The following is a 24,327-nucleotide window of genomic DNA, read 5'->3' as shown; positions in this document are numbered from 1 at the left end:
CTTCCCAAAGCCAAACTTGCACCAAAAAAAGGTCATGGTCACTGTTTAGTGATCTGTTGCTGGTCTGATCCACTACAGCTTTCTGAATCCTGGTGAAACCATTACATCTGAGAAGTATGCTCAGCAAATCGATGGGATACACCAAAAACTGCAATGCTTGCGGCTGGTGTTGGTCAACGAGAAGGGTCCAGTTTTTCTCCGTGACAACACCCAACTGCATGTCACACAACCAATGCTTAAAATTTGAATGAGTTGGGCTATGAAGTTTTGCCTCATCTGGCATATTCACCTGACCTCTCGCCAACCAACCACCACTTCAAGCATCTCAACAACTTTTTGCAGGGAAAACGCTTCCACAACCAGCAGGATGCAAAAAATGCTCTCCAAGAGTTCGTCAAATCCCGAAGCATGGATTTTTATGCTACAGGAATAAACAAACTTATTTCTCATTGAGAAAAGGGAGCTGATGTAATGGTTCCTATTTTGATTAATAGAGATGTGTTTGAGCCCAGTTTTAATGATTTAAAATTCACGGCCCAAAACCACAGTTACTTTTGCACCACCCTAATACAGCCCGTTGATTTGACTTGGCAATACCAAGCTTCTTAAGTTTATATTTAGTGTTTTATTGATACCACAAGTTCAGATGTTTTTTGTTGTTAATAGGATTCAAGGAAATAAGTAATCTTGAATGGTTTCTGCTAGGTCATAGAGCAATGATGATAAATTTCTCCAGATTATCAGAATTCAACTTTTCACTGATTCATTGTTCTTCAATTTGATATCATTTTACTTTTAGGTGTTACACATAATATTGCATTACTTCGAGAGGTGATAGTCAACTCACGCTTTGTAAAAGGAGACATCAGCACTAAATTTCTCTCTGATGTGTATCCTGATGGCTTCAAAGGTTTGTATGCATTAAAATATTTTAGTGTTTTAAAGTTGTTATTTTTATACTTTATTGTAATACATAATTTCATTCTATTTTGAAATTAAGGCCTTTTGGCTCATATTGTACTTAATTAGCATTTTTAGAACATGCAAGACTGTTTACATTCATGATTTTGCATATTTATGGGTGACTCATGAGTGTGATAATCTGCAGTCTTGTGGAGTGCAGAATTCAACCATGTGGATTGTTCTATGAGTCCAGTGTTTTGGAGCAAAACATGTAGATAGATCATTAGCCTCCCTGACTTTCTGGTTTCTGAAAATCAAATCAGATTTGTATTTTCTACTGAGGTGAGTATATAAGGAACTCTTCTAAAGTGATTTTTAAGAGATACGTTAATGAAAATAGCACTGAAAATTTCAGAAAACCAGATTCTAGTCCTATTAATGAAAATCTAGGAAGATGATGATTTTATTCTGAAAAATGAAGTTTTCAATAAAGTAATGAGTGGAATGTGAAGTTTAACACTGCAAAGTTATCAGCGAGCATTTCCAGGTAGTAGAAAAATTGCTCATCAAATGGGAGATAGAGAAAACCCTTTAGTGAGCATTCAAAACATAGTTAACATAAGATATTGAAAGATAAACAAAATTTAGATGAGACTTAATAGAAATGTTATTCAGGTGAAAGCCTCTACCTACATTTTTAATGAGCTAGTGAGGTATGAAAGTTAGATAGTCTGTCCTATATTTCAAGTGTTCTTTATATCCATTAAAGTGTTTTAATGTAAAATGACTCACATTCATATTAGGAGCTATATATAGATTCAGGTCAAGTTGATGTCGTTGAGTTGTTGGGTGCATTTATAAAGCAGTTTTCAATTCAGAATTTATAATAACAGTTTTCATAAGACTCAACAGAGATAACTGATTTGAATATTGTTTTAAAACTTTAGTGTTATAGAGTTTTATCATTAGTATTAAGGCAAATGAAGAATGGCTCTAATTTGGGATCTTAAAAACTAATGATTTATTAGGCTGTTTTTCCTAAACTTTTGAATTTTTAAAAATACAAAATAAAATACAACCAGGATAGTAGTTTTATACTTTTGTGACTGTTCTTTTAATATTTGTTGGTTTAATGAGGCTAAGAACCCCTTACGTCATTGCTTTTCATTTTATCCCTAGCACAAAACATAGTAGATACTAAGTATTTGTTGATTAATGAAAAAAAAAATCTTATCCATAGTATTGATAAGAAAGGATTACTTTGGATTTTTTTTTTTTTTTTGAGACGGAGTTTTGCTCTTTCGCCCAGGCTGGAGTATAGAGGCACGATCTTGGCTTATGCAACTCTGCCTTCCAGTTTCAAGCAATTCTCCTGCCACAGCCTCCCAAGTAGTTGGGATTACAGGCGTGTGCCACTACACCTGGCTAATTTTTATATTTTTAGTAGAGACGGTTTCACCACGTTGGCCAGGCTTGAACTCGAACTCTTGACCTCCTGATCTGCCCGCCTCGGCCTCCCAAAGCGCTGGGATTAACAGGTGTGAGCTACCGTACCTGGCTGCTACTTTGGATATTTTTAATCATTTTTGCATGTATCCAGATAACCAGTTCATTCTATTTTGATCCTAACATTTAGTTTCTTGTCCTTCCTAAAATTTTAATTAAAAGTTTTAGTACGTTTTGAAGTGGACTTAGGACTTCCATGTTTTTATGACTGCCTGGCAATTCAGTGATGGTGATAAGATAGGAAACAGTGGGCAGAAGGAGAAAACAGGGAAAAACTACAGAGAACCTTTAGAACAAACATTATATGCATGTATGGGTATTTATATATATATATATAGATATATATACACACACACATATACACATTTATATATAAGTCTGTCTGTATGTATGTATGGTAAAGTATCCCAGAGAAGAAGAAAATGAGGCATTTAAATTTTCTAATCAGAGTTGATTAGTGTGTGCTGGACGATTACCAACAATAGAGAATATCCCAAATTCTCTAAAGAAGGGATCCCCTTCAAACTCAGAAATATTGCAGTTTTCTGTGATGCATATAATATATTACATTTCTTTTTTGGTAAGGAATTAACAGCTTGGACACCACAATTTTGTTTTTTATGCTTAGACCAATTTTTAAAATTGGCATACATTGCTTTTAGCAATTATTTAGTTGCAGCCTTCATTTTACATGTGAGGAAACTAGAGCTCAGAGATATCAGTAAAGCTAAATGACCAGTAAGATAATAATGCCAGGAATTGAACCTAGGCTTATTCAACTCCTATTTGAGTAGTCTTTGAGTTATGCTGGGGTTCAAATTCATAAATCACAAACGTTTTCAATCAGGGTATGCTACATGTTGTTATATTGCCTCTAAATACTTTAGAAACACACTCCTATATTTGCCATTCTTACTGTCTCCCTCTTATTTTATTTTCTTGTTATTTTCATGTCAGTTTGTTCTTCTTTGAATGGTTACTGTCTCTCATTCTTCTTCAGATTGCTGTATTTCTCATTCTCCATTTTCCCCCCAAATCAGGTCTTAGATATTTTAAACTGTATCATCTTTGACTGTTTGATATATGTGCCCAAGAGACCGCAGGAAGTGGTAACTACAGTTAATCCAGGATCCTCTCCATATGTTTGGGGCCAGGTCATTTTGCCCCTTTGGGGTTCCCCATCTGCTTCTCATCTGTCCAGCTATCCTAGGCACTATTCACAGGCAAGCACCTATTTTTATGACTGCATTAAAATTTTCTATTGTATATGTTTATTATCCCACATTTATTTGTATGTAGACTAAGCCAGTTTTACTAGAGATTCTTAGAGTTAAACTTTGAAATGATTGCTTCTAAAATTAAAAAATAGGATACATGAAAAATTATTCTTGTCATCTCTTTAGATGTGGATGTTGAAAAGCGGTTTCCCTTGATTCTGAAAAATAAATGGAACATAAGGAAGAACATATTTTAAGAACTATAATTTCATTTGGCCTCTAATGAACATTTTGAGCTTATTTCTCTGATACCTTCCTATACTTCATCCCCAAGCCCCATCGAAAGAAATTGTCAGAATTGTCTCTTTCTTTTAAGAAGTTACAGATCTTCTGGTAAAAATTTCACTCAACACAAAAAGCATATAATTAATTATACTTCTCTTTTTTCCACTGAATTTAGTCAAGTATGTCTATACTTTTAAAAATACTACTATGATATTTGGACTGAATTCAATCATTAAAGTAATTCAACAAATAATTGGTATAGGCTCTAGAAGACAATCAAAGATGGGTATATTTTACCTGCTCTTAGTGAGCTGACATCATGAGAGAAATAATAATGTAAAGTGCCAACTATACTACAGGACAGCATAAAGTAAGTGCCTGGTAAAGATGTAAGCAAAGTATCTTGATAGAAGAGAAAAAAACAAAACAACAACAACAAAACACTGGAAACCCAGTTCCATTTGAGGGAATAAAGAATGGCTTTAAGGATGAGGTAGCATTTAGACTATTGGAATACCTCTCCGGGGACTCTCTCCGTGGGAGCTGGGCTGCCTTGTGAGAGAGCCATGTGTGCACATCTTCATTAGCCATCCTCTTTGAAGTTGGTAGTTTGAAATCAGCCATGAAGAAAGTATTTAAGGAAATTGGTTGTACCCTGCGGCTTTTCTCCTTCCCCCACACCCCAGTTGTTTGTTAAGCATTTACCAGCAAACCACCACCTAACTCTTTGGCCTGCATATTGAGCAGAGTCCCTGATGTAAAAGGAAAAGAATTACTCATCTAGGGAGGAAGACCTAGAAGACTCACTAAGGACAGGTGGTGCTCAGTTTTAGAGTTGCTGTTGTAGGAGGCAGATGACTGTGCTTACTGAAAAATAGGAAGAACACTTAAAAATACTGAATTAGAGGAGAAAGACTTAATGAACTAAAAAACTGTGATTTTTCTAAATAAAACAATTCAGCAGTCAATGTGGAAGGTAGGATGGTCACTACTAAGATCCAAATTAGTGACTCAAAGGAATAAATGGAAGTATCTCAAAATATGTAGCAAAGAGGTAAAGAGAATGAAATCATGTGGAAAATGATAAGAGATATGGAGGGAAGATCCAAAAGATTTTACACATAAATGCATACTAGGAGTTTCATGAAAAGAAAAATGGAAATGAAGGATAACTTTTAAAGAAATAATAGAGATTTTTTTCTCACTGTTCTTAAGAAAGCCTTAGGTATTCTTGGAAAGACTCACTGAGATTCAGACAGGATTAATTTAAAAAGTAACTCCACTAGGCATATAAAAAACAAATACTTTTTTAAAGCTTCTAGAAGAAAAGAAAGAAGATGCAAGGAATGTACAGTGAAATTATGTTCATACTCTATAACTGGAGGTTAGAAATCTTAGAAAGTGTCTGCTACATAGGAAAGAATTTGACTCAAGAGTACTATACCCAGCTAAGATATCATCATCAATATAAACAAATTTGTTTTCAGTTAAATAAGGGTTCAGAACTATTTTACCATATATACTCCTTTTGAGGAAATTGCTAAAGGAAGTACTTTAACCAGTTTTGAGGTAAGATGATAGCTTAAAAATACACACGTTTCCCCCTACCCCCAAATCCACTAACTTGAGTTTTTTAAAGACACAAGCCCACTAGGAAGAAGAAAGGAAATAGCATTTGGTAAAATGAACAGCTGAAAGATAATTCTTAACTGTCTTAGTAACCTAAGGATGTTGAATCCTAAGCTGACAATGGGAGAAACTGAGAAGTAGCTCATTACCACTGCAGAACCCTTCAGAAGTCTCAATAATTATTAGCTCCAGGTACCCTGGGAAATTCCTAAAGGTAGCACTATTGGCCTAAAATCTCTGTAAAATTTTCTCCGTATCACTTCCCTCACTCTTCAGAGTAAGGCGACTCTCTTTCCCTGATCCTGGTGAAAGCTTTCAGATTCTTCTCTGCAGAGGATAAAAACCAGGGGACACCAGGCACAGTTGGACAAAGGATCGAGGGAACATGGACATACTAAATGTGGTGACACTCCCTGCCCCAGCTTTGTTCCTCAGTTGGTTCCCAGGGTACTGGCAGGCAGACAGGTACTCACAGACATGAAAGTAGAAGATCCTTGAAAAATCTAACCCCCTGGTGAGATTACCTAAAGATTCCCCAACAAAATAGTCCAGCCAGATTACCCTACAGACAGAGCTGCCAGTGGTCAACAAAGCCATAGCCCACAAAGAGAGAACGGGCCTGGCTTAGAATCAGGACCTCTATCTGCATTATTTAATACAACACTATGGCTGGGCGCGGTGGCTCATGCCTGTAATCCCAGCATTTTGGGAGGCCGAGTGGGGTGGATCACCTGAAGTCAGGAGTTTGAGAACAGCCTGACTAATGTGGAGAAACCCCATCTCTACTAAAAATACAAAATTAGCCGGGCATGGTGGCATGTGCATGTAATCCCAGCTATTTGGGAGGCTGAGGCAGGAGAATAACTTGAACCCAGGAGGTAAAGGTTGTGGTGAGCCGAGATAGCGCCACTACCCTCCAGCCTGGGCAGCAAGAGCAAAACTCTGTCTCAAAAAACAAAAACAAACACACAAAAAAACCAGAAAACACTACATGTAATGGGAACCAACACATAGCTGTTAAAAATAAATGGTAGACCTAAAACCACTCGGGAAATACACAGGTCAGGCTTCTTGAAAACTGCGTCATGCCAACGAGGTTGGCCAGTAGCACGAGGGTCATAGTGGCATGTCACAAAGCTTGTAGGTGCTGTTACATGGTTTTGAACTCCAGTAGTTAGTGGCTTAATGAACAAGGAGAGAAGATAATAAACATTGTTTAGGGGTTGGGACTTTTGCTTGAAATTATCCCCCCAAAAGTTTAAGAAGTTAAGAGTTAGTTGTGAGGAGGAAGGTTTTTCTTCTTTCAGTCACAAATACTTATAGAGCCTACTGGGTAAAAGATTGTGCTCTAGGCTCTGGGAATACAGAGGTAAAACTGAGGCTTTTAAAACCAAGAGCTGCAGCTTTTTCCAGCCATGTCTTCACTGAAGAGCCCACTGTGCCCAGCCTCGTTGACATCGCAGTAGAGGCTCTAAGCTTGAATGCTGTGAACGTTCCAAGGCTGGGTTGAAGAAAGCGTTAGACCTCCATCTAGACCTGTAACAAGTACAAGTGACTTGCTCCTCTGAAGAGTGCTTGAGGCTGCATGTGTCCTGCATGTGAGGCTGGAGCTCTCAGTCCTTCTGGCTCCTCACCACCTGTATTCCACATGCACCCAGCAGCATCCTCTCAGTCTTCTCCGTCAGGGTTGGGGGAGAGGGTAAACCAAGTGTCCGATTACAGCACTCTTGGTTTACGTTCACACTCGCTAAAAGGGGTAGGAAGAATTGGAGAGCTTTTTAAATACTGCGCCCCCAAGTTTTAGGTGTGTAGGATTCATCAGTAAACAGAAAAAGGAGCTGCCCTCATGGGAGCTACATTGCAGCAGGTTAGCCGGCAGCATGCATTCCCAGCTCCCCTCATGGCAGCCAGGCAGGGTTTACACATTAGAGGCTGCTCAGAAAAGGGAATGAGGTACATTCACCTTAGCTTACTAGCCCAGAATGCAGTGTCAGTGTGTCTGACTCAACACCAAGCTGGTCTACCGCTCCCAGAGGGCAAACAGTGGAGACCGTTCAAAGGGAGCTCAAGGTCAGAGCCAGGGAAGACATGCCTTACTTAGTATCAGGCCGCAGGGGAACTTGCAGAAGTCAAGGCCACTCTGGCCTGTGATCAGGAGTAGCATTATGCTAGAATCGTTATAAGAATAGAAACTATCATCAGAGTGAACAGGCAACCTACACAATGGGAGAAAATTTTTCCAACCTACTCATCTGACAAAGGGCTAATATCCAGAATCTACAATGAACTCAAACAAATTTACAAGAAAAAAACAAACAACCCCATCAAAACGTGGGCAGAGGACATGAACAGACACTTCTCAAAAGAAGACATTTATGCAGCCAAAAAACACATGAAGAAATGCTCCTCATCACTGGCCATCAGAGAAATGCAAATCAAAACCACAGTGAGATACCATCTCACACCAGTTAGAATGGCCATCATTAAAAAATCAGGAAACAACAGGTGCTGGAGAGGATGTGGAGAAATAGGAACACTTTTACACTGTTGGTGGGACTGTAAACTAGTTCAACCATTGTGGAAGTCAGTGTGGCGATTCCTCAGGGATCTAGAACTAGAAATACCATTTGACCCAGCCATCCCATTACTGGGTATATACCCAAAGGACTATAAATCATGCTGCTATAAAGACACATGCACACGTATGTTTATTGCGGCACTATTCACAATAGCAAAGAGTTGGAACCAACCCAAATGTCCAACAACGATAGACTGGATTAAGAAAATGTGGCACATATACACCATGGAATACTATGCAGCCATAAAAAATGATGAGTTCATGTCCTTTGTAGGGACATGGATGAAACTGGAAAACATCATTCTCAGTAAACTATCGCAAGGACAAAAAACCAAACACCGCATGTTCTCACTCATAGGTGGGAATTGAACAATGAGAACTCATGGACACAGGAAGGGGAACATCACACTCTGGGGACTGTTGTGGGGTGGGGGGAGGGGGGAGGGACAGCATTAGGAGATACACCTAATGCTAAATGACGAGTTAATGGGTACAGGAAATCAACATGGCACATGGATACATATGTAACAAACCTGCACATTGTGCACATGTACCCTAAAACCCTAAAGTATAATAAAAGTAGATATACATAAATAATACAGTTCAGATATAATCAGAAAAAAAAAAGAATAGGTCAGTTATGGGGCCGGGCGCGGTGGCTCACGCTTGTAATCCCAGCACTTTGGGAGGCCGAGGCGGGCGGATCACGAGGTCAGGAGATCGAGACCACGGTGAAACCCCGTCTCTACTAAAAATCCAAAAAAAATTAGCCGGGCGTGGTGGCGGGCGCCTGTAGTCCCAGCTACTCGGAGAGGCTGAGGCAGGAGAATGGCGTGAACCCGGGAGGCGGAGCTTGCAGTGAGCTGAGATTGCGCCCCTGCACTCCAGCCTGGGCGACAGAGCAAGACTCTGTCTCAAAAAAAAAAAAAAAAAAGAATAGGTCAGTTATGATCAGACTTCTTACACAGAGCCTGTTGGAACTGAGTAACGCCGCTTTTGAAGTGGAATATCAGTAAAATGCTTGAAGTTGATGTGCATCATATCAGTTTGCCTGGGAGATGTGATGAATGATGATGGTCCATTTTATTTGGGAGACCTCTCTCAATATTGCCTGAGTCCATGCACTAATAGTTGGTTAGACCAGATGAAATACTGATTGAGCATCTTGCAGTGAATGGGTTCGCCTAATGCACTGCCTCTTCCCTTGCTGATGGTATATACTGTGCATATGTGTCTAAAGAACTGACTTGTAAAGGACTTTGATTGTGAACCACCATGAGAAATACATTTTACATCCTGACATAGTATGCATACATGTAAACACACACAGCATTTTCATGTAAAATACTGTGTTTGAAGTGCTCTGATAATTTGGCTTCCTGGACATGACACATTAAACTGGCTTGATGAACTACTAAACAGTTTATTTACACAGTTTGATAAATATCAGTCCAGAACAGTTGTATTCCAAGTGAGATCTGCTGACTGGCAGCATCCGCATCACCCTGGAGCTTGTTAGAAATGCAGATTGTTACCCCTTGCCCTCATACCTTCTACCAGTCAGTCCGCTGGTGAAGCACACACAGCATCTTTAATCCAGGTGATTCTGATGTTTGGTGAAGTTTGAGAAGCACTGGTTATTTTTACACTCCAGAGAGCTTTTGTGATTATATATATTGATATTTGCCACATTATAAATTAAAACTGAGGAACTTGAAAATATTTATTCATTCATTCTGAAAGTAATGGTAATAAATCCATTATGTGTTGACATGAGAGCAATGATGTCATCACACAGTATGTGTCCCTTGGATCTGGGAACCTCTGCAGTATACTCTTGAGAAAATGAGAGTTAAAAAAGCAAATACATTTTAGTAGTATTATGAAAATCATTTGACCTTGCAAGGACTCCTGGGGACTCCCAGTTGTTGGCAGGTCACGCTATGAGAACTGTTCTTCTCAACTGTATGTTTTGACAAGACTGAGACCAAATTTTTGTAATACTTCTTATATAGACTAATTATGTAATCATATGGGATGTTTTCATCACTGCTTAGGTGTCAGGGGAAAATGAGGATCTTTCCAATGCCCGTAAGAATATGATTTATTAGGCCATCGTGAGGATCTAGTATGGAATTCCCAGAACCAGTTGGTAGATCCCATATTTGTATTATGTTTTATGTAATGTCTAGGTTTGTCTCAAAGAGGGTGGATTACCTGTGCTCTCCCTGCCCTTCAGGGAGCAGAAAGATTACTTCCTTGTGGAAAATTGTGCTGTAGATATTGAAAGTATTTGTATCTTAATTTTGAATATTTTTAGTCTTAGTTGTATTTTGAGTGATTTTTTAGACATAATGTTTAAATTACTTCATTTCTTCCAAATAAGTTTAGGCAACTAGTTTTTTTCTTTTTTTGAATCGTACATTTGTTTCTTGGTATCTGTGGGTGATTGGTTCCAGGACCCTTTCAGATACAAAAATCCACAGAAGCTCAAGTCCCCTACACATATCCTCCCTGTACTTTAAATCATCTCTAGATTACTTAAAATGCTTAGTACAATGTAAATGCTATATAAATCATTGTTATACTGCATTGCTTTGGGGAAAATGACAAGAAAAAAAAGCCTGTACATGTTCAGTACAGACAACAATACATTTTTTTTCTCAGATATTTTCAACCTGCAGTTGTTTGAATCCATGGAGGGTTGACTGTAAAAGTAGCACCTTATGGCTGACGAGCCAGCATTCAAGTTGCTCATACTGTCCCATTTAATACTCTACTATCTGTATGTAGTACTCTGGTAAACAAATAGTTTTAGATTTGTGGTGAAGTTACAGAGCTGTCAAGGGATGTGTTAACCTATACACCCTGGAGTATTTGAATCCTGTCTTGACTCACAACCTTCTTGAAGAATTATGCAAATTCTTCAATCAGTCACTCACCCCAGGCCTTCGCGGCCAGCCGACTATCCCAGGTCCAGCTGTGTAATGGTAGGAAGATAGTGTGAGTGAGAGGAGGAGAGAGATTGGTTGGTTGATTGGGATTCATGCAGAGAGGCAGAAGAATCACGGCGTGATATTCTTTGGATCTTCGCACTAGAAAGCATGGCCTCATCTGTGTCCTTGACCAGCCGCTCTCCTTTTCTCCAGGGACGGGGGCTTCTTGCACGCTATCCTCACTTCCCTCAGCAGGGAAGCTGGGCTGGGAAAGGACAGAGAGAAGCAGATGTGAGGAGCTTATGCTTTTCCTGGAGATCTCTGTGTGGATGGTTTTTTCTTTTTAATTGTTTTTGTTCTGTGCATCTGTTGAATATCTTCTTTCCCAAATTAAACTTCTTCCCCAATATAAACTTCCCGTGAGCAGGATTTTGTTGTCTTATTTGAATGGTCTTGCTTCCTCAATGTCCACACACCTCAGTGTCTAGTACAATCCTAGCTGCATAATAGATGCCCTATAAAACACTTGTTTTTTGGTATTTGACTGGTAATTCTATAGGAGAGAAGGACAGATGTTAACATAAATGATTGATTGATTGATTGATTGATTGGTTGATTGATTTCCCTCAGGACACATGCTAACCAAGAGTGAGAAGAACCAGTTATTGGCAATAGCATCATCATTGTTTGTGGCATTCCAGTTAAGAGCACAACATTTTCAAGAAAATTCAAGGTATGGTAGATCATTTAAAACAGAATAAATAAGCAGAACAATATTGATAATCCAGTCTACATAGGAAATAACTAATAAAAGATGTGGCTGATCTCAGTTCTAGAGATCTTACGGGTCTTTGGAGAAGTATGATAAAGTCACACTGTATAAATATGATATTGCTTACATTTTGTTTAAACAAGTTTTTTAAGTTCAGAAAGGATAAAAGGATCTTGGCCCTTTTAATTTGGACATAAGATATTCTGAAATCCGATGGGAAATCCATTCGAGTAGTTTGTGTTTATGATTTCTGTTTTATTTATTTATCTTGAAAAACATTTGGAGACGTATATTAAAATGTAGGAATGAATCTGGGCAGTTAAAAAATATATATCAGAAACTAGTGAAGACACAAGCAGGAATTAACACCAGGTTGAGTTAGTCATTTGTGAAGCACAAGTGTGCCTTTTAGCTTCCTAGTGACCCAGGTAAAAGGGGAACATGCTTTATGTCAGGATAAGTAGAAACAAAACCTCAATGCCATTGGTGCTTCTAGAGAGAGGATTGTTTATTATGAATGTGTGTTTACTTGCTAGAGCAATCCCTTTAAAGGAATCATGCTGTTGATAAATTGTTACTTCAGTTTCTTTTCCTTTTTACTTTTTCACAAGAGGAAGAACAAAGATTAAAAAAAAGAAAAAAAAGGTGGAAGATGATGAACTAGCTTTGAAAAGCACAAATCAGAAACTGAAATTACTTCTGAAGAATTAGGTAGAAGAGAAACTAAATTGGATTTAGGCTGTATCTTAGTGGCTAATGTGGTTTTATTCAGAAAATCTCAGTGTAGTTGGTACTCTTCACTTGTTGTCTTTACCTAGAAAGAATAGGAAGCTTACAGTGTATCTTTTTAAAAGTTATGGTTTGTTAGCTACCAGGGAGAGATGAGAGAGTCTAGAATATCAGTAAATGACTGAATAACTGGACGGAGGAGGAAAATGGTCAGTAGAACCATGAATCTGCTTGTGCATCTGTTGAATATCTTCTTTCCCAAATTAAACTTCTTTCCCAATATAAACTTCCTATGAGCAGGATTTTGTTGTCTTATTTGAATGGTCTTTGCTCCCCTGACGTCTGTACACCTCAGTGCTTGTTGTTTGGTTGTTTCCCCCCGCCATAGTTGTGCTGTCTAGTATGGGAGGCACTAGCCATGTATGGCAATTAAGATTAAAGTAAATGGAAGAACGTTTTCAAAGTTACCTGAAACGTGGCTACATTTCAACTGTTCCATAGCCACACGTGGTTAGCAGCTCCTGCACTGGGCATCTCAAAGAGCCTTTCCACCATGGCAGGTGTATTTCCATCAAGTTCTGTTGGACAGCATTTGTCTGGAGGGATATGTGTGTAGGAGAGAATGTTGCTTTTGTTTTAAAACCTGAATTTCATATTTTTTATTATTTTTTTGATAAATGTAGTATTCGTATCCTAATTCCTTTACCTGCAGATGTTATTTGGACCTTGATTATTTCAGAAGTTCTGAGTGTAGCTAAATATGACTGGTTTGATTTTTAAGAAATGTATCCAAGTTATTTTCAGAGAGTGCTGCCTTACTGTGTGGAAGAATCTGAAAAGGGCTTAAAAAGATGGAGAATAAAAATTACCTGTAATCCCATAATTATTCGATAATTACTTTTAATGTTTTGGTAGAGTCTCTTCAAAGTATATATATATGTATATATGTGTGTGTATATATATATATACATATATGTGTATATATGTGTGTATATATATATATACATATATGTGTATATATGTGTGTATATATATGTATTTTTATATACATACATGTATCATTTATACTTTGCATAATTAAAGTCATAAACCTGGGAATATGGTTTGAATTACTTGTGCAAGATAAACAGCAGTATATTGAACACCCATGCACACGTTATCTAGCTTCAACAACTGTAGAAAATCTACGTTCCTTGTTTCATTTTTGCCTCTACCCACTCGACACTTTCCCCATTTGTTAATTTTTTAAGGTAAAATGTACAAACACACATATACGTTTCTTACCTGTACAGTTTTTGTTTTTGTTTTTCGAGACGGAGTCTTGCTCTGTTGCCCAGGCTGGAGTGCAGTGGTGCAATCTCGGCTCACTGCAGCCTCCATCTCCCGGGTTCAAGTCATTCTCCTGCCTCAGCCTCCCGAGTAGTTGGGACTACAGGCATACACTACCACATCTGGCTAATTTTTTTTTTTTTTTTTTGTATTTTCAATAGAGATGGGGTTTCACCATGTTGGCCAGGCTGGTCTCGAACTCCTGACCTCAGGTGATCCACCCACCTGGGCCTCCCAAAGTGCTGGGATTATAGGCATGAGCCACTGCACCCAGCCTTACCTGTACAGTTTTAACAAAGGGATGCTTGTGTGTAACTCAGACGACTCTATCTTTACATCGTCTCTTCCAGTGCACTCCCTGCCTCCTTTTGCTTGTGGTGCTACCTGTGGGGCGATTTCTTCAGATTGCTTTTTTGGTAAACTTTTTTTTCTTTTTTTTTTTTTTTTTTTTTTTTTTTTTAGAGGGATGAAGTCTTGCTTTTGTCGTCCAGGCTGAAGTGCAGTGGCACAGTCATAACTCACTGCAGCCTTGAGTTCCTGGGCTACAGTGATCCTCCTGCCTCAGTGTCCCTGGCAGCCAGGATTACAGGAACATACCACCACGCCTGGCTAATTTCTGTATTTTTTTAAAGATGGAGTTTCACCATGTTGTCCAGGCTAGTCTTGAACTCCTGGGCTCAAGTGATCCAGTCCACCAGCCTTGGCCTCCCAAAGTGCTGGAATTATAGACCTGAGCTAGGGGAAACCTTGTCTCTGCTAAGTACAAAAATTAGCGGTGGCGTGGTGGCGGGTGCCTATAATTTCAGCTACTAGGGAGGCTGAGGCAGGAGAATTGCTTGAACCCAGGAGGCGGAGGTTGCAGTGAGCCAAGAATGCGCCATTGCACTCCAGCCTGGGCAGTAAGAGCATGACTCTGTCTCAAACAAACAAACAAACAAACAAAAAGCTAAACAATCTAATAAAAAACGGGCAGTAGGTTTGACTTTTTATCAGAGAAGATAAATGAATGGCACAGAAGTTCATGATAAGATGCTCAGCATCATCAGTTAGTGGAGAAACAAAATCACAAATCTATACCACTATACACCCACTAGAATAATATGCATCAAGTAATGAGTGGATAAATAAAAAGTGGCATATCCATACTATGAGCTTATTCAGCAGTAACAAAGAATAAACAGCTACATTCACTAATGTGTGTAAATCTCAGAAATAACATGTGAAGAGACAGAAACCAGATAAGACTATGTAATGTATGACTTCATTTATTTGAAATTTCTAGGAAAGGCAAAAAGTATAAAGAACAAAAGAAAGATCGGTGGTTGTCTGGGTCTGGGTATGGGAGCAAGATTGACTGCACATGAGTTCTATTGTTCTAAAACTGGATTGTGGTGATGGAAGTACAACTATATAAATGTATTACAGTATCACTTGATCTTAGCCAAAAGGCCGAGAAATGATATAAATGTATTACAATCTCATCAGACTATACAATTAAAATGTATAGATATTATTGGCCAGGTGCAGTGGCTCATGCCTGTAGTCCCACACTTTGGGAGGCCAAGGCGGACTGATCACATGAGGCCAGGAGTTCGAGACCAACCTGGCCAACATGGTGAAACCCTGTCTATACTAAAAATACAAAAATTAGCCAGGCTTGGTGGCGCATGCCTGCAGTCCCAACTACTCGGGATGCTGAGGTACAAGAACTGCTTGAGCCTGGGAGGCATAGGTTGCAGTGAGCCGAGATCACACCACTGCACTCCAGTCCGGGTAACAGAGCGAGACCCTATCTCAAAGTAATAAAATAAAAAGTAAAATGTATAGACGTTATACGTGTAAATTATATCTTAATGCAACTTATAAAAACTGTAAATGTGGTACCAACAAAGGGCTTGAAAGAGGTGGGAAGTATTATGAGAAGTGTTAAGATGATGGAAGATACATGTAAAAATAAATTATATTTGAAACTTGAGTAGAAGCAGATATTAAGGAGTCAGGTTACTGACTTGGAAGACCTGGTGGATGGTGGTAATAACAAAAGTGCAAGAGCAGCTTTGAAAGGAAAATATGAGAAGTTCCATGTAGGCAGTTGAGTTTGAGATCCTTGACAGCCATAATTGTAGCTCCTAAAGACTTAGCAATATGATATATTCTTATCCCTTTGACTGTTTCTTCTTTAATAATAATATATATGCCCCTTTGAGCCCATTAGGAAATACTTGGGGCATGCTTTTGTATTCATTAATTCCGTGATTTTTTTGTAATAATCAAATGCACACAGTTTTAGACTTCAACGGTGTTCCTTAATGTGTGCTCCATAGAGCGCTAGTTTGGAGGAGTATTACAATGCATTACTTAAGAAAATGTTTCTGTGTTTACATAAACGTGGAAATCCCTTGTTAAGTTAGAAACCTCTTAGAGCTGTCATACAGGCACACCTCATTTCATTGTCCTTTGCTTTATTGCACTTCTCAGATATTGCATTTTTTACAGATTGAAGGTTTATGGCAGTCCTGCATTGAGCAAGTCTTTTTGTGCTGTTTTTCCAGCAGCATGTGTTCACTGTCTCTGTGTCACATTTTGTTAATTCTCATTACATTTCAGACTTCATCATTATTATCATATCTGTTTTGGTTATCTGGGATTAGTGACCTTTGATGTTCCTATTATAATTGTTTTGGGGTGCCACAAACCATGCACGTGTAAGATGGTGAACTTAATTGACAAATGTGTGTGTTCTGATTCACTGACCCGGGCATTCCCAGTGTCTCTCACTCTCCTTGGGTCTCCCTATTCCGAGATACAGTAATATTGAAGTTAGACAAATTAATAACAAAGCAGTGGCCTCTAAGTGTTCAAGTGAAAGGAATAAGTAGCACATCTTTCACTTTAAATCAAAAGGTAGAAATGATTAAGTTTAGTGAAGAAGGCATGTTGAAAGCCGAGGCAGGCTAGGCCTCTTGTGCCAAATGGTTAGCCAAGTTGTGAATGCAAAGGAACAGTTCCTGAAGGAAATTAAAAGTGCTATTCCAGTGAACACACAAATGATAAGAAAGGGAAACAGCCTTATTGCTGATATGGAGAAAGTTTTATAGGTCTGGATAGAAGATCAAACCAGCCAGAACATTCACTTCAGTGAAAGCCTAATCTAGAGCAAGGCCCTAACTCTCTTCAATTCTGTGAAGGCTGAGAGAGGTGAGGAAGCTGCAGAAGAAAAGCTTAAAGCTATCAGAGCTTGGTTCATGAGATTTAAGGAAAGAAGCTGTCTCCATAACATAAAAGTGGAGGGGAAGCCGCAAGTGCTGATGTAGAAGCTGCAGCAAGTTACCCAGAAGATGTCACTAGCATCATCGATGAAGGTGGCTACACTGAACAGCAGATTTTCAGTGTAGATAAGACAGCCTTCTATTGAAAGAAGATGCCATCTCGGACTTTCATAGCTAGAGGGGAAAAGTCAATTCCTGGTTTCAGAGCTTCAAAGGACCGGCTGACTTTCTTGGTAGGGCCTAATGCAACTGATGACTTGAAGTAGAAGCCAGTGCTCATTTACCATTCCATAAACCCTAGGGTCTTTAAGAATTATACTAAATCTGTTCTCCCTGTGCTCTAGAAATGGAACAACAAAGCCTGGATGACAAAATGTACATTTACAGCATCATTTACTGATTATTTTGACCCCACTGTTGAGACCTACTTCTCAAAAAAATACATATATTTTTTCAAATGATTGCTGCGCATTGACAGTGCACCGGTCACCCAAGAGCTCTGATGGAGAAGCACAAGGAGAGTAATGTGTTTTCACGCCTGCTAACACAGTGTTCATTCTGTAGCTCATGGATCAGGGAGTCATGTTGATTTTCAAGTCTTATTATTTAAGAAATACATTTCACAAGGCGATAGCTGCCATAAATAGTGATTCCTATGATGGATCTGGACAAAGCAAATTGAAAACTTTCTGGGAAGGATTCACCATTCTAGATCCCCTTAAGAACATTTGTGCTTCAATGGGCAAAATAAAAGATCAACATTAACGAGTTTGGAAGAACTGGCTTTGAGGTGTTCAAGATGTCACTGAAGGAAATAGCTACAGATGGGGTGGAAATAGCAAGAAAACTAGAAGTGGAACCTGAAGATGTGACTCAATTGCTGCAATCTCGTGATAGAACTTGAATGGATGAGAGTTGCTTCTTATGAATGAGCAAAGAAATTTTGCTTAAAAAGCAAAGTTTTTAAGATGGACTCTACTTCTGGTGAAGATGCTGTGAACACTATTGAAAAGGATTTTAGAATATTACATTAACTGAGTTGATAAAGCAGCGGCAAGTTTTGAGAGGATTGACTCTAATTTTGAAAGAAGTTCTACTGTGGGAAAAATGGTATCAAACAGCATCACATGCTACAGGGAAACTTTTCATGAGAGGAAGAATCAATTGGTTTAGCAAACTTTATTGTTGTCTTATTTTAAGAAACTGCCACAGCCTCCCCAGCATTCAGCATCCATCAGCCTGATCAGTCAGCAGCCACCCTCTACCAGCAAAAAGATTATGACTCACTAAAGGCTCAGATGATGGTTAGCATTTTTTACTAATAAAGTTTTTTTTTTTTTTTGGAGACGGAGTCTCGCTCTGTTGCCCAGGCTGGAGGGCAGTGGTGCGATCTTGGTTCACTGCAACCTCCGCCTCCTGTGTTCAAGCAATTCTCCTGCCTCAGCCTCCCAAGTAGCTGGTACTACAGGTGCGTGCCACCACACCCCACTAATTTTTTTGTATTTTTTAGTAGAGACGGGGTTTCACTGTGTTAGCCAGGATGGTCTCGATCTTCTGATCTTGTGATCCGCCTGCCTCGGCCATCCAAAGTGCTGGGTTTGCAGGTGTGAGCCACCGCGCCAGCCTAAACTACTTTTTAATTAAGCTTTGTACATTGTTTTTAAGAGCTGTCGCACACTTAATAGACTACAATACAGTGTAAACATAACTTTTATACACATTGGAAAAATAACAAATTCATGTGACTTGCGTTATTGAAATACTTGCTTCATTGCAGTGGTCTGGAACTGATCTCACAGTATCTCCAAGGTATTCCTATATACTAAAATGCATTCTGAAACTCAAGAGCAGGATGTAGTTGGATTCTTACCTACACTCTTTTTTTCTTGTGAAAACCTTTTTCCTAAAAGCTCTTTGAAAAATTAATATTCCAATGAATGCTTTTGGGAAACACAGAGTACAGTATATTGTGATTTGTAGTGTTTTTGATAGTTCAAACACAACATTCCTTAGAGATTGTTGAAATATTTAGGGCAATTGCTTTATAAAGTGGAGGTTAAGAAGCAATCTTACTTTATAGTCTTCTGCTAATTTTTAGCTAAAATTGTAAATGTGGTAATTGCTACATTAAAAAATTTAAGTATCTTATTTTTGAACTCATTTTCTTTTAGAAATTAGAAACAAAATGTGTATTTATGAAATATGTAGACTGCAAGTTCACTTATCCAGATAATTGCACATTTATTTTCTATACAACAAGCAATTGTTCATTTTTGGTGTTTATTTTCTGTTGAAAAAAGGTACTATCACTTATTTAGTATTATCAGTTTATTGTAAAATTGCTACACCCTCTAACAGTGTAGAGCTGTAAACATTTAGTAAATATACTGTTCTTCACAAAGCATAATGTTGTTTAGCTAAGTGAAGCTACGTTTCTGGCTTGCTTACTGAGGAGGTCCCTGACACCTACATCATGAAAGCTGATGTAGGGTGTTTGAACCTTCACATTTTGGCGTTAGAGTCATGTTTTCACAATCGGCTTGGGAATGGAGTCTAAGAGTCACCCTCCAGGTGTGGCTCTGTATTGCTTTGTCATGGGTGTGTTCGTGAAATGTTTTTGCTTCCAAACCAGTAGCCCACAGCCCTTCCTTTGTGTCGCTTGTTTTGGCTGCTGATCTTATTTTCCCAATTTCTCTATGGGTTTCACTCTTTCATCATTTATGACTTGGAAAAACACATTAATAATACATACCCCTAGTATTTGGATAGTAAAATGATAGTGGTACATTTTAGAAAAAAAGAAAAGTTAATGTCAGAAACAATAGCCATTTTTTTGGGGATGACTATAAAATAAATTTGGTGAACTCAATCTTTTACTGACTTACCATGAAGGTTTCTTTTTAATAATTATTCTTAAACACTTATATTGACAGAAATGAATCATTAAAAGCTAGTTATATTAAACGATCACTTTTTTTAAAAGCTAAAATGATTTTGTTGACATTGTAGTTTGATATAATAATTTGTTTCATTAACTGGTAACGATTGGAAGAAAAAATAATAAAGGTAACATTTTAATCATTTTTAGTAATCTTTATTTTTGCTCAAAATGTCTGTTTTCCTTAGATCCAAATGTTGTTCTTGGATCTGGATTCAGCTTTCTTGAGAATCAGGATAACTTACCCTGGCTCGAGTACCACCCGTCATTCCAGGCATCTCAGACACTAGTGAAGACACTGTTCTGCCTTCTCTCAATTTCTTTACTTCCTCCCTTCTCCAGTGTTACTTCTTCATCCATTCCTTTCTTTTGTTAGGTTTTTGTAGCTGGACAGATTGTGCTTTATCCTTCCTTCCATCATTCAGTCTTCCTAACTTCATAGTTATTATCTTTCTGCTGAGTTATTTGCCTTATCATTGTAATGATCACCATTTCCAGGGCTGAGCCAGCCAACTTTCTTGGTAGTAGAATGTTTGGTGACTAAATCGTCCTTCCCTAGTAGAGGGCTGCTTTGCATTCCTGTTACTTTGCAGGTTTTAAGAATCAGGCAGGGGGCGTGGCTTAGAGTAAGCCTTGACTCCCTTTTAGAGGTCAGTTCTCAGGATTGAGCCCTGCTGAGGTGACTGTGGACAGCATTATCTCTTTTCATATGTTAAATATATTTTAAGATGTTTGAAAAGAAATGTTGACCCTGTGGGTCTTATAAAATCATCTTTTATTGCAGATATATAGTAAATTCATTACATTTGGTTGACTTGTTTTTGTTTTCTTCTTTCTTCCTTCACCCATTTTGCCATTCCATACAGGTTATGGAGGGTGTGTTTAGAATCCTCATCACTTATTTTTAAGCAAACAGTTAGAAAAAGACCTGCAATGTTGATCTCTTTAATCCACTTGGAATTCACTTATATGGACATTATGACATGGGTTTCTTCTTTGTGATTTGGAAAGTTGCTGTGTTTATGAAACATTCTAGCCTACTCCCCCCAAATTAGTATGTGTTTATAATTCCAAGGTTGGCAAGACAGAAATACACACAAGTTATATATATTCTCTCTCCCTCTCCCCACTGCCTTCCTTATTCACGTGGGCGTGCTTGCACACATGAACACGCACCCCTGCATCTATGTATAGGTATGTTGTATTAGTCCATTCTTACATACCTATAAAGTCATATCTGAGACTGGGTAGTTTATAAAGAAAAGAGGTTTAATTGACTCATGGTCCCGCATGACTGGGGAGGCCTCAGGAAACTTAGAATCTTGACAGAAGGTGAAGGAAAAGTAGGCACATCTTCACATGGGTGGCAGGAGAGAGAGCACAAAGTGGGAGGTGCTACCCACTTTCAAACAGCTAGATCTTTTTGTGAGAACTCACTCACCATCATGAGAACAGCAAGTGGGAAATCTGCCCCCATGATCCAATCACTTCCCACCAGTTTCTTCCCCCAACACTGGGACTTAAAATTCAGCACGAGATTTGGGCAGGGACATAGAACCAAACCATATAATATGTATAAACATGTAAATACATTTTGTGATATGGTGGCAAAACTAGAATTAGAGTTATAAATCTAGGTTTTAGTCATAACTCTACCACTTATTAGTAATGTGACCTTAGGTATGTATTTTACTTTAAGCTTACCTATAAAATGAGAGTAATCTATATTCTGTCTTTTTCATATGAGAATCATTGTTATTGTATAATTATGTTGCAACATCCAGATTCTTTACCTCATTTGTTATAAAGAAATAAAAAAGAATCTATAATATATTGTAATACACAACTAAGTAAATGTATTATGAATAAACCGAAAGGAAACCATCAAGAATAAGAAGTCGTATTTTTTACTTCTTTATACCAATAGCTATACATAAATAATGACAAGAAAGAAAAAATCGGGGTCTAGTTATCTTCAGTGAAGTAAATAATGAGATGTTTTATGTTATATTCCAGCAAATAGGACACCATTACAGTTTGTTTTAATGTTATTTAATAAATTTATTTCTTTGTGGGTTTTTATTTTGCTTTTATGCTTATAAAGCAATATTTTCTACCTAAGATTTTGTAAAATATTTAGTTATATTTTTACTTCTGGTCTTTTAGAAGTTTCCTTTATTACACTGGTATTTCATATTTCAAATTTATTATGTGTGATGATACGAGATTGAGATCTGATTTTATTTTTTCGTATGAGTAACCAGTAGAATCAGTTCCATTTATTGACTTGCATATCCCTGCTTTTTTTTTTTTAATTAGAGACAGAGTCTTATTATGTTGCCAAGGCGTGAACATAGCTGATTGCAGCCCCAAACGCCTGGGCTCAAGCAATCCTCCCACCTCAGCCTTCTGAGTAGCTGGGACTATAGGCATGCCCCATTATAGTAACTTTTCTCTTGTTTCTAGAGTGGCAGTTATATTACCTCCTGAGTCACTTGGGATGTTTGGGTGTGGGTAACAGAAACCCTGATTGAAACCGATACAGTTTTCATCTCATGTAGAATTAAGAGGTTCTGAAGATATGAAGGATGAGGCTCAGTATGTTAGTCTGCTAAATGCAGTTGGAGAGGAGTAAGCGAGCTGCAGAACAGTAGGAAATGGAGTTGTGTCAGATGGGCTACTGTCAGGATTCCTGCTCTTACTGTGAGTGAAGTGGGGAGCCATTGCAAGGTTTTGAGCAATGAAGAGCTTGAGCAACATGTGTATTCACAAGATCTTCCTGGCTGCAGTGTTGCAGTTGACTATAAGGGAGTAAAAGGGGAAGCTGATGCCAGAGAGGGTGGGGTCCTAGGCCTGAGCCCTGAGACTCTTCAATATGAGAAAGCTGGAAAGATGAGGAGGATTCAGCAAAGGAGACTTGAGAAGGAGATAGGTGGAAAACTAGGCCTGGGTGGAGTTCAGGGAGCCAAATGAAGAAAGGGCAGCAGGGAGAAAGGAGTGTTCCACTGCAGTTTGTCAAATGGGATGGAGAATGACCATTGACCTTTGAACAATGTGGACGTCGCAGGAGACCTGACTGGAGCAGTTTTAGGGGATGCACATGGAAAGTGGGGCTTAACTTCGGATTGGTGGGGGTTCAAGAAAGAATGGAAGGGAGAAACTGGAGATTACAAATCCCAGCATCCCCTTTGAGGACTGACCTTTTTCTGTGTATACACATAATCTACTCTTACTTTGATTTTATCAGAAAATGGGCCATTCTACTTAAAAGGATGTCTTTTTAAAAAATGCATTATTACGCTGTCATCAGTTTCCCCTATTAAATATTCTTTGAAAAAGTGGTTTTCAGAGACTATACAATGTTAATATCTTTTAATAATTTCACATATGATGGAAAATCTTTCTCTGATAGAACCGACAAATCCAGAGAATGAATTTACATTAGTTCATGTTATACTAGTGGTCACTGGCATTGCAGGGTGAGATGTGTACTCCACATCCCTTAAATATTGAAAATGCATACGCTGAATTCTCTATGGCCTTTATGGCATTTCCTCTTTTCAGTGATTCAGGTTGGGAAAATTAGAGTCACCTTTGGTTCTTTTGGCTCCCTCGTATGGCATTGAATTGTCAGAGCAGTTGGCATGGTGCAGTGGATGGGACGAGCGCTGGGCGAGGTGTCAGGAGTCAGGATATGGACCCAGCCGCACTGCCGTGTTTCCAGGTTCTACAGGCCTTTGTGCAAAGTGATTCAGCTTTTAACTCAGTTTTCTCTTCTGAAAAATGGCAGTGTCGAGTTGGATGATTACTGAAGCCTTTTTCAGCTCTGATGCTATTTGAATTGCATGAAGTCACAGCTTATACTTTCTGGGTTTTTTTTTTCTTTCCCTTCCTTCCTCCCTCCCTCCCTCCCTCCTTTCTCTCTCTCTCTCTTTCTTTCTTTCTTTTTCGTTTTTTGACAGTCTTGCTCTGTCGTCCCAGCTGGAGTACAGTGATGTGATCTTGGCTCACTGCAGCCTCTGCCCGCTGGGCTCAAGCAATTCTCCTGCCTCAGCCTCCCAAGTAGCTGGGATTACAGGCATGCACCGCCACGCCCGGCTAATTTTTGTGTTTTTTTTTTTTTTTTTTTTTTTTTCGAGATGGAGTTTTGCTCTTGTTGCCCAGGCTAGAGTGCAATGGCACAATCTCAGCTCACTGCAACCTCCACCTTCCAGGTTCAAGCAATTCTCCTGCCTT

At 38.6% G+C, this 24,327-nt stretch overlaps 1 protein-coding gene across 8 annotated transcripts in view; it reads left to right on the top strand.

Annotated features, from left to right (window-relative positions):
• Positions 1–24,327, top strand: part of PCCA (propionyl-CoA carboxylase subunit alpha) — a 452,191-nt gene that overhangs the window by 243,772 nt on the left and 184,092 nt on the right. For all 8 annotated transcript variants that reach the window (XM_055244179.2, XM_055244183.2, XM_055244186.2 and 5 more), the window contains 2 exons: positions 800–910; positions 11,685–11,787. In XM_055244179.2, the coding sequence (XP_055100154.1) occupies positions 800–910; positions 11,685–11,787 (214 nt within the window). The remainder of the gene's footprint in view (positions 1–799; positions 911–11,684; positions 11,788–24,327) is intronic.

The sequence above is a fragment of the Symphalangus syndactylus genome, chromosome 15 (assembly GCF_028878055.3).
Source record: "Symphalangus syndactylus isolate Jambi chromosome 15, NHGRI_mSymSyn1-v2.1_pri, whole genome shotgun sequence".
NCBI classification, from domain to species: Eukaryota; Metazoa; Chordata; class Mammalia; order Primates; family Hylobatidae; genus Symphalangus; species Symphalangus syndactylus.
This window is presented reverse-complemented; position numbering and strand designations above follow the sequence as displayed.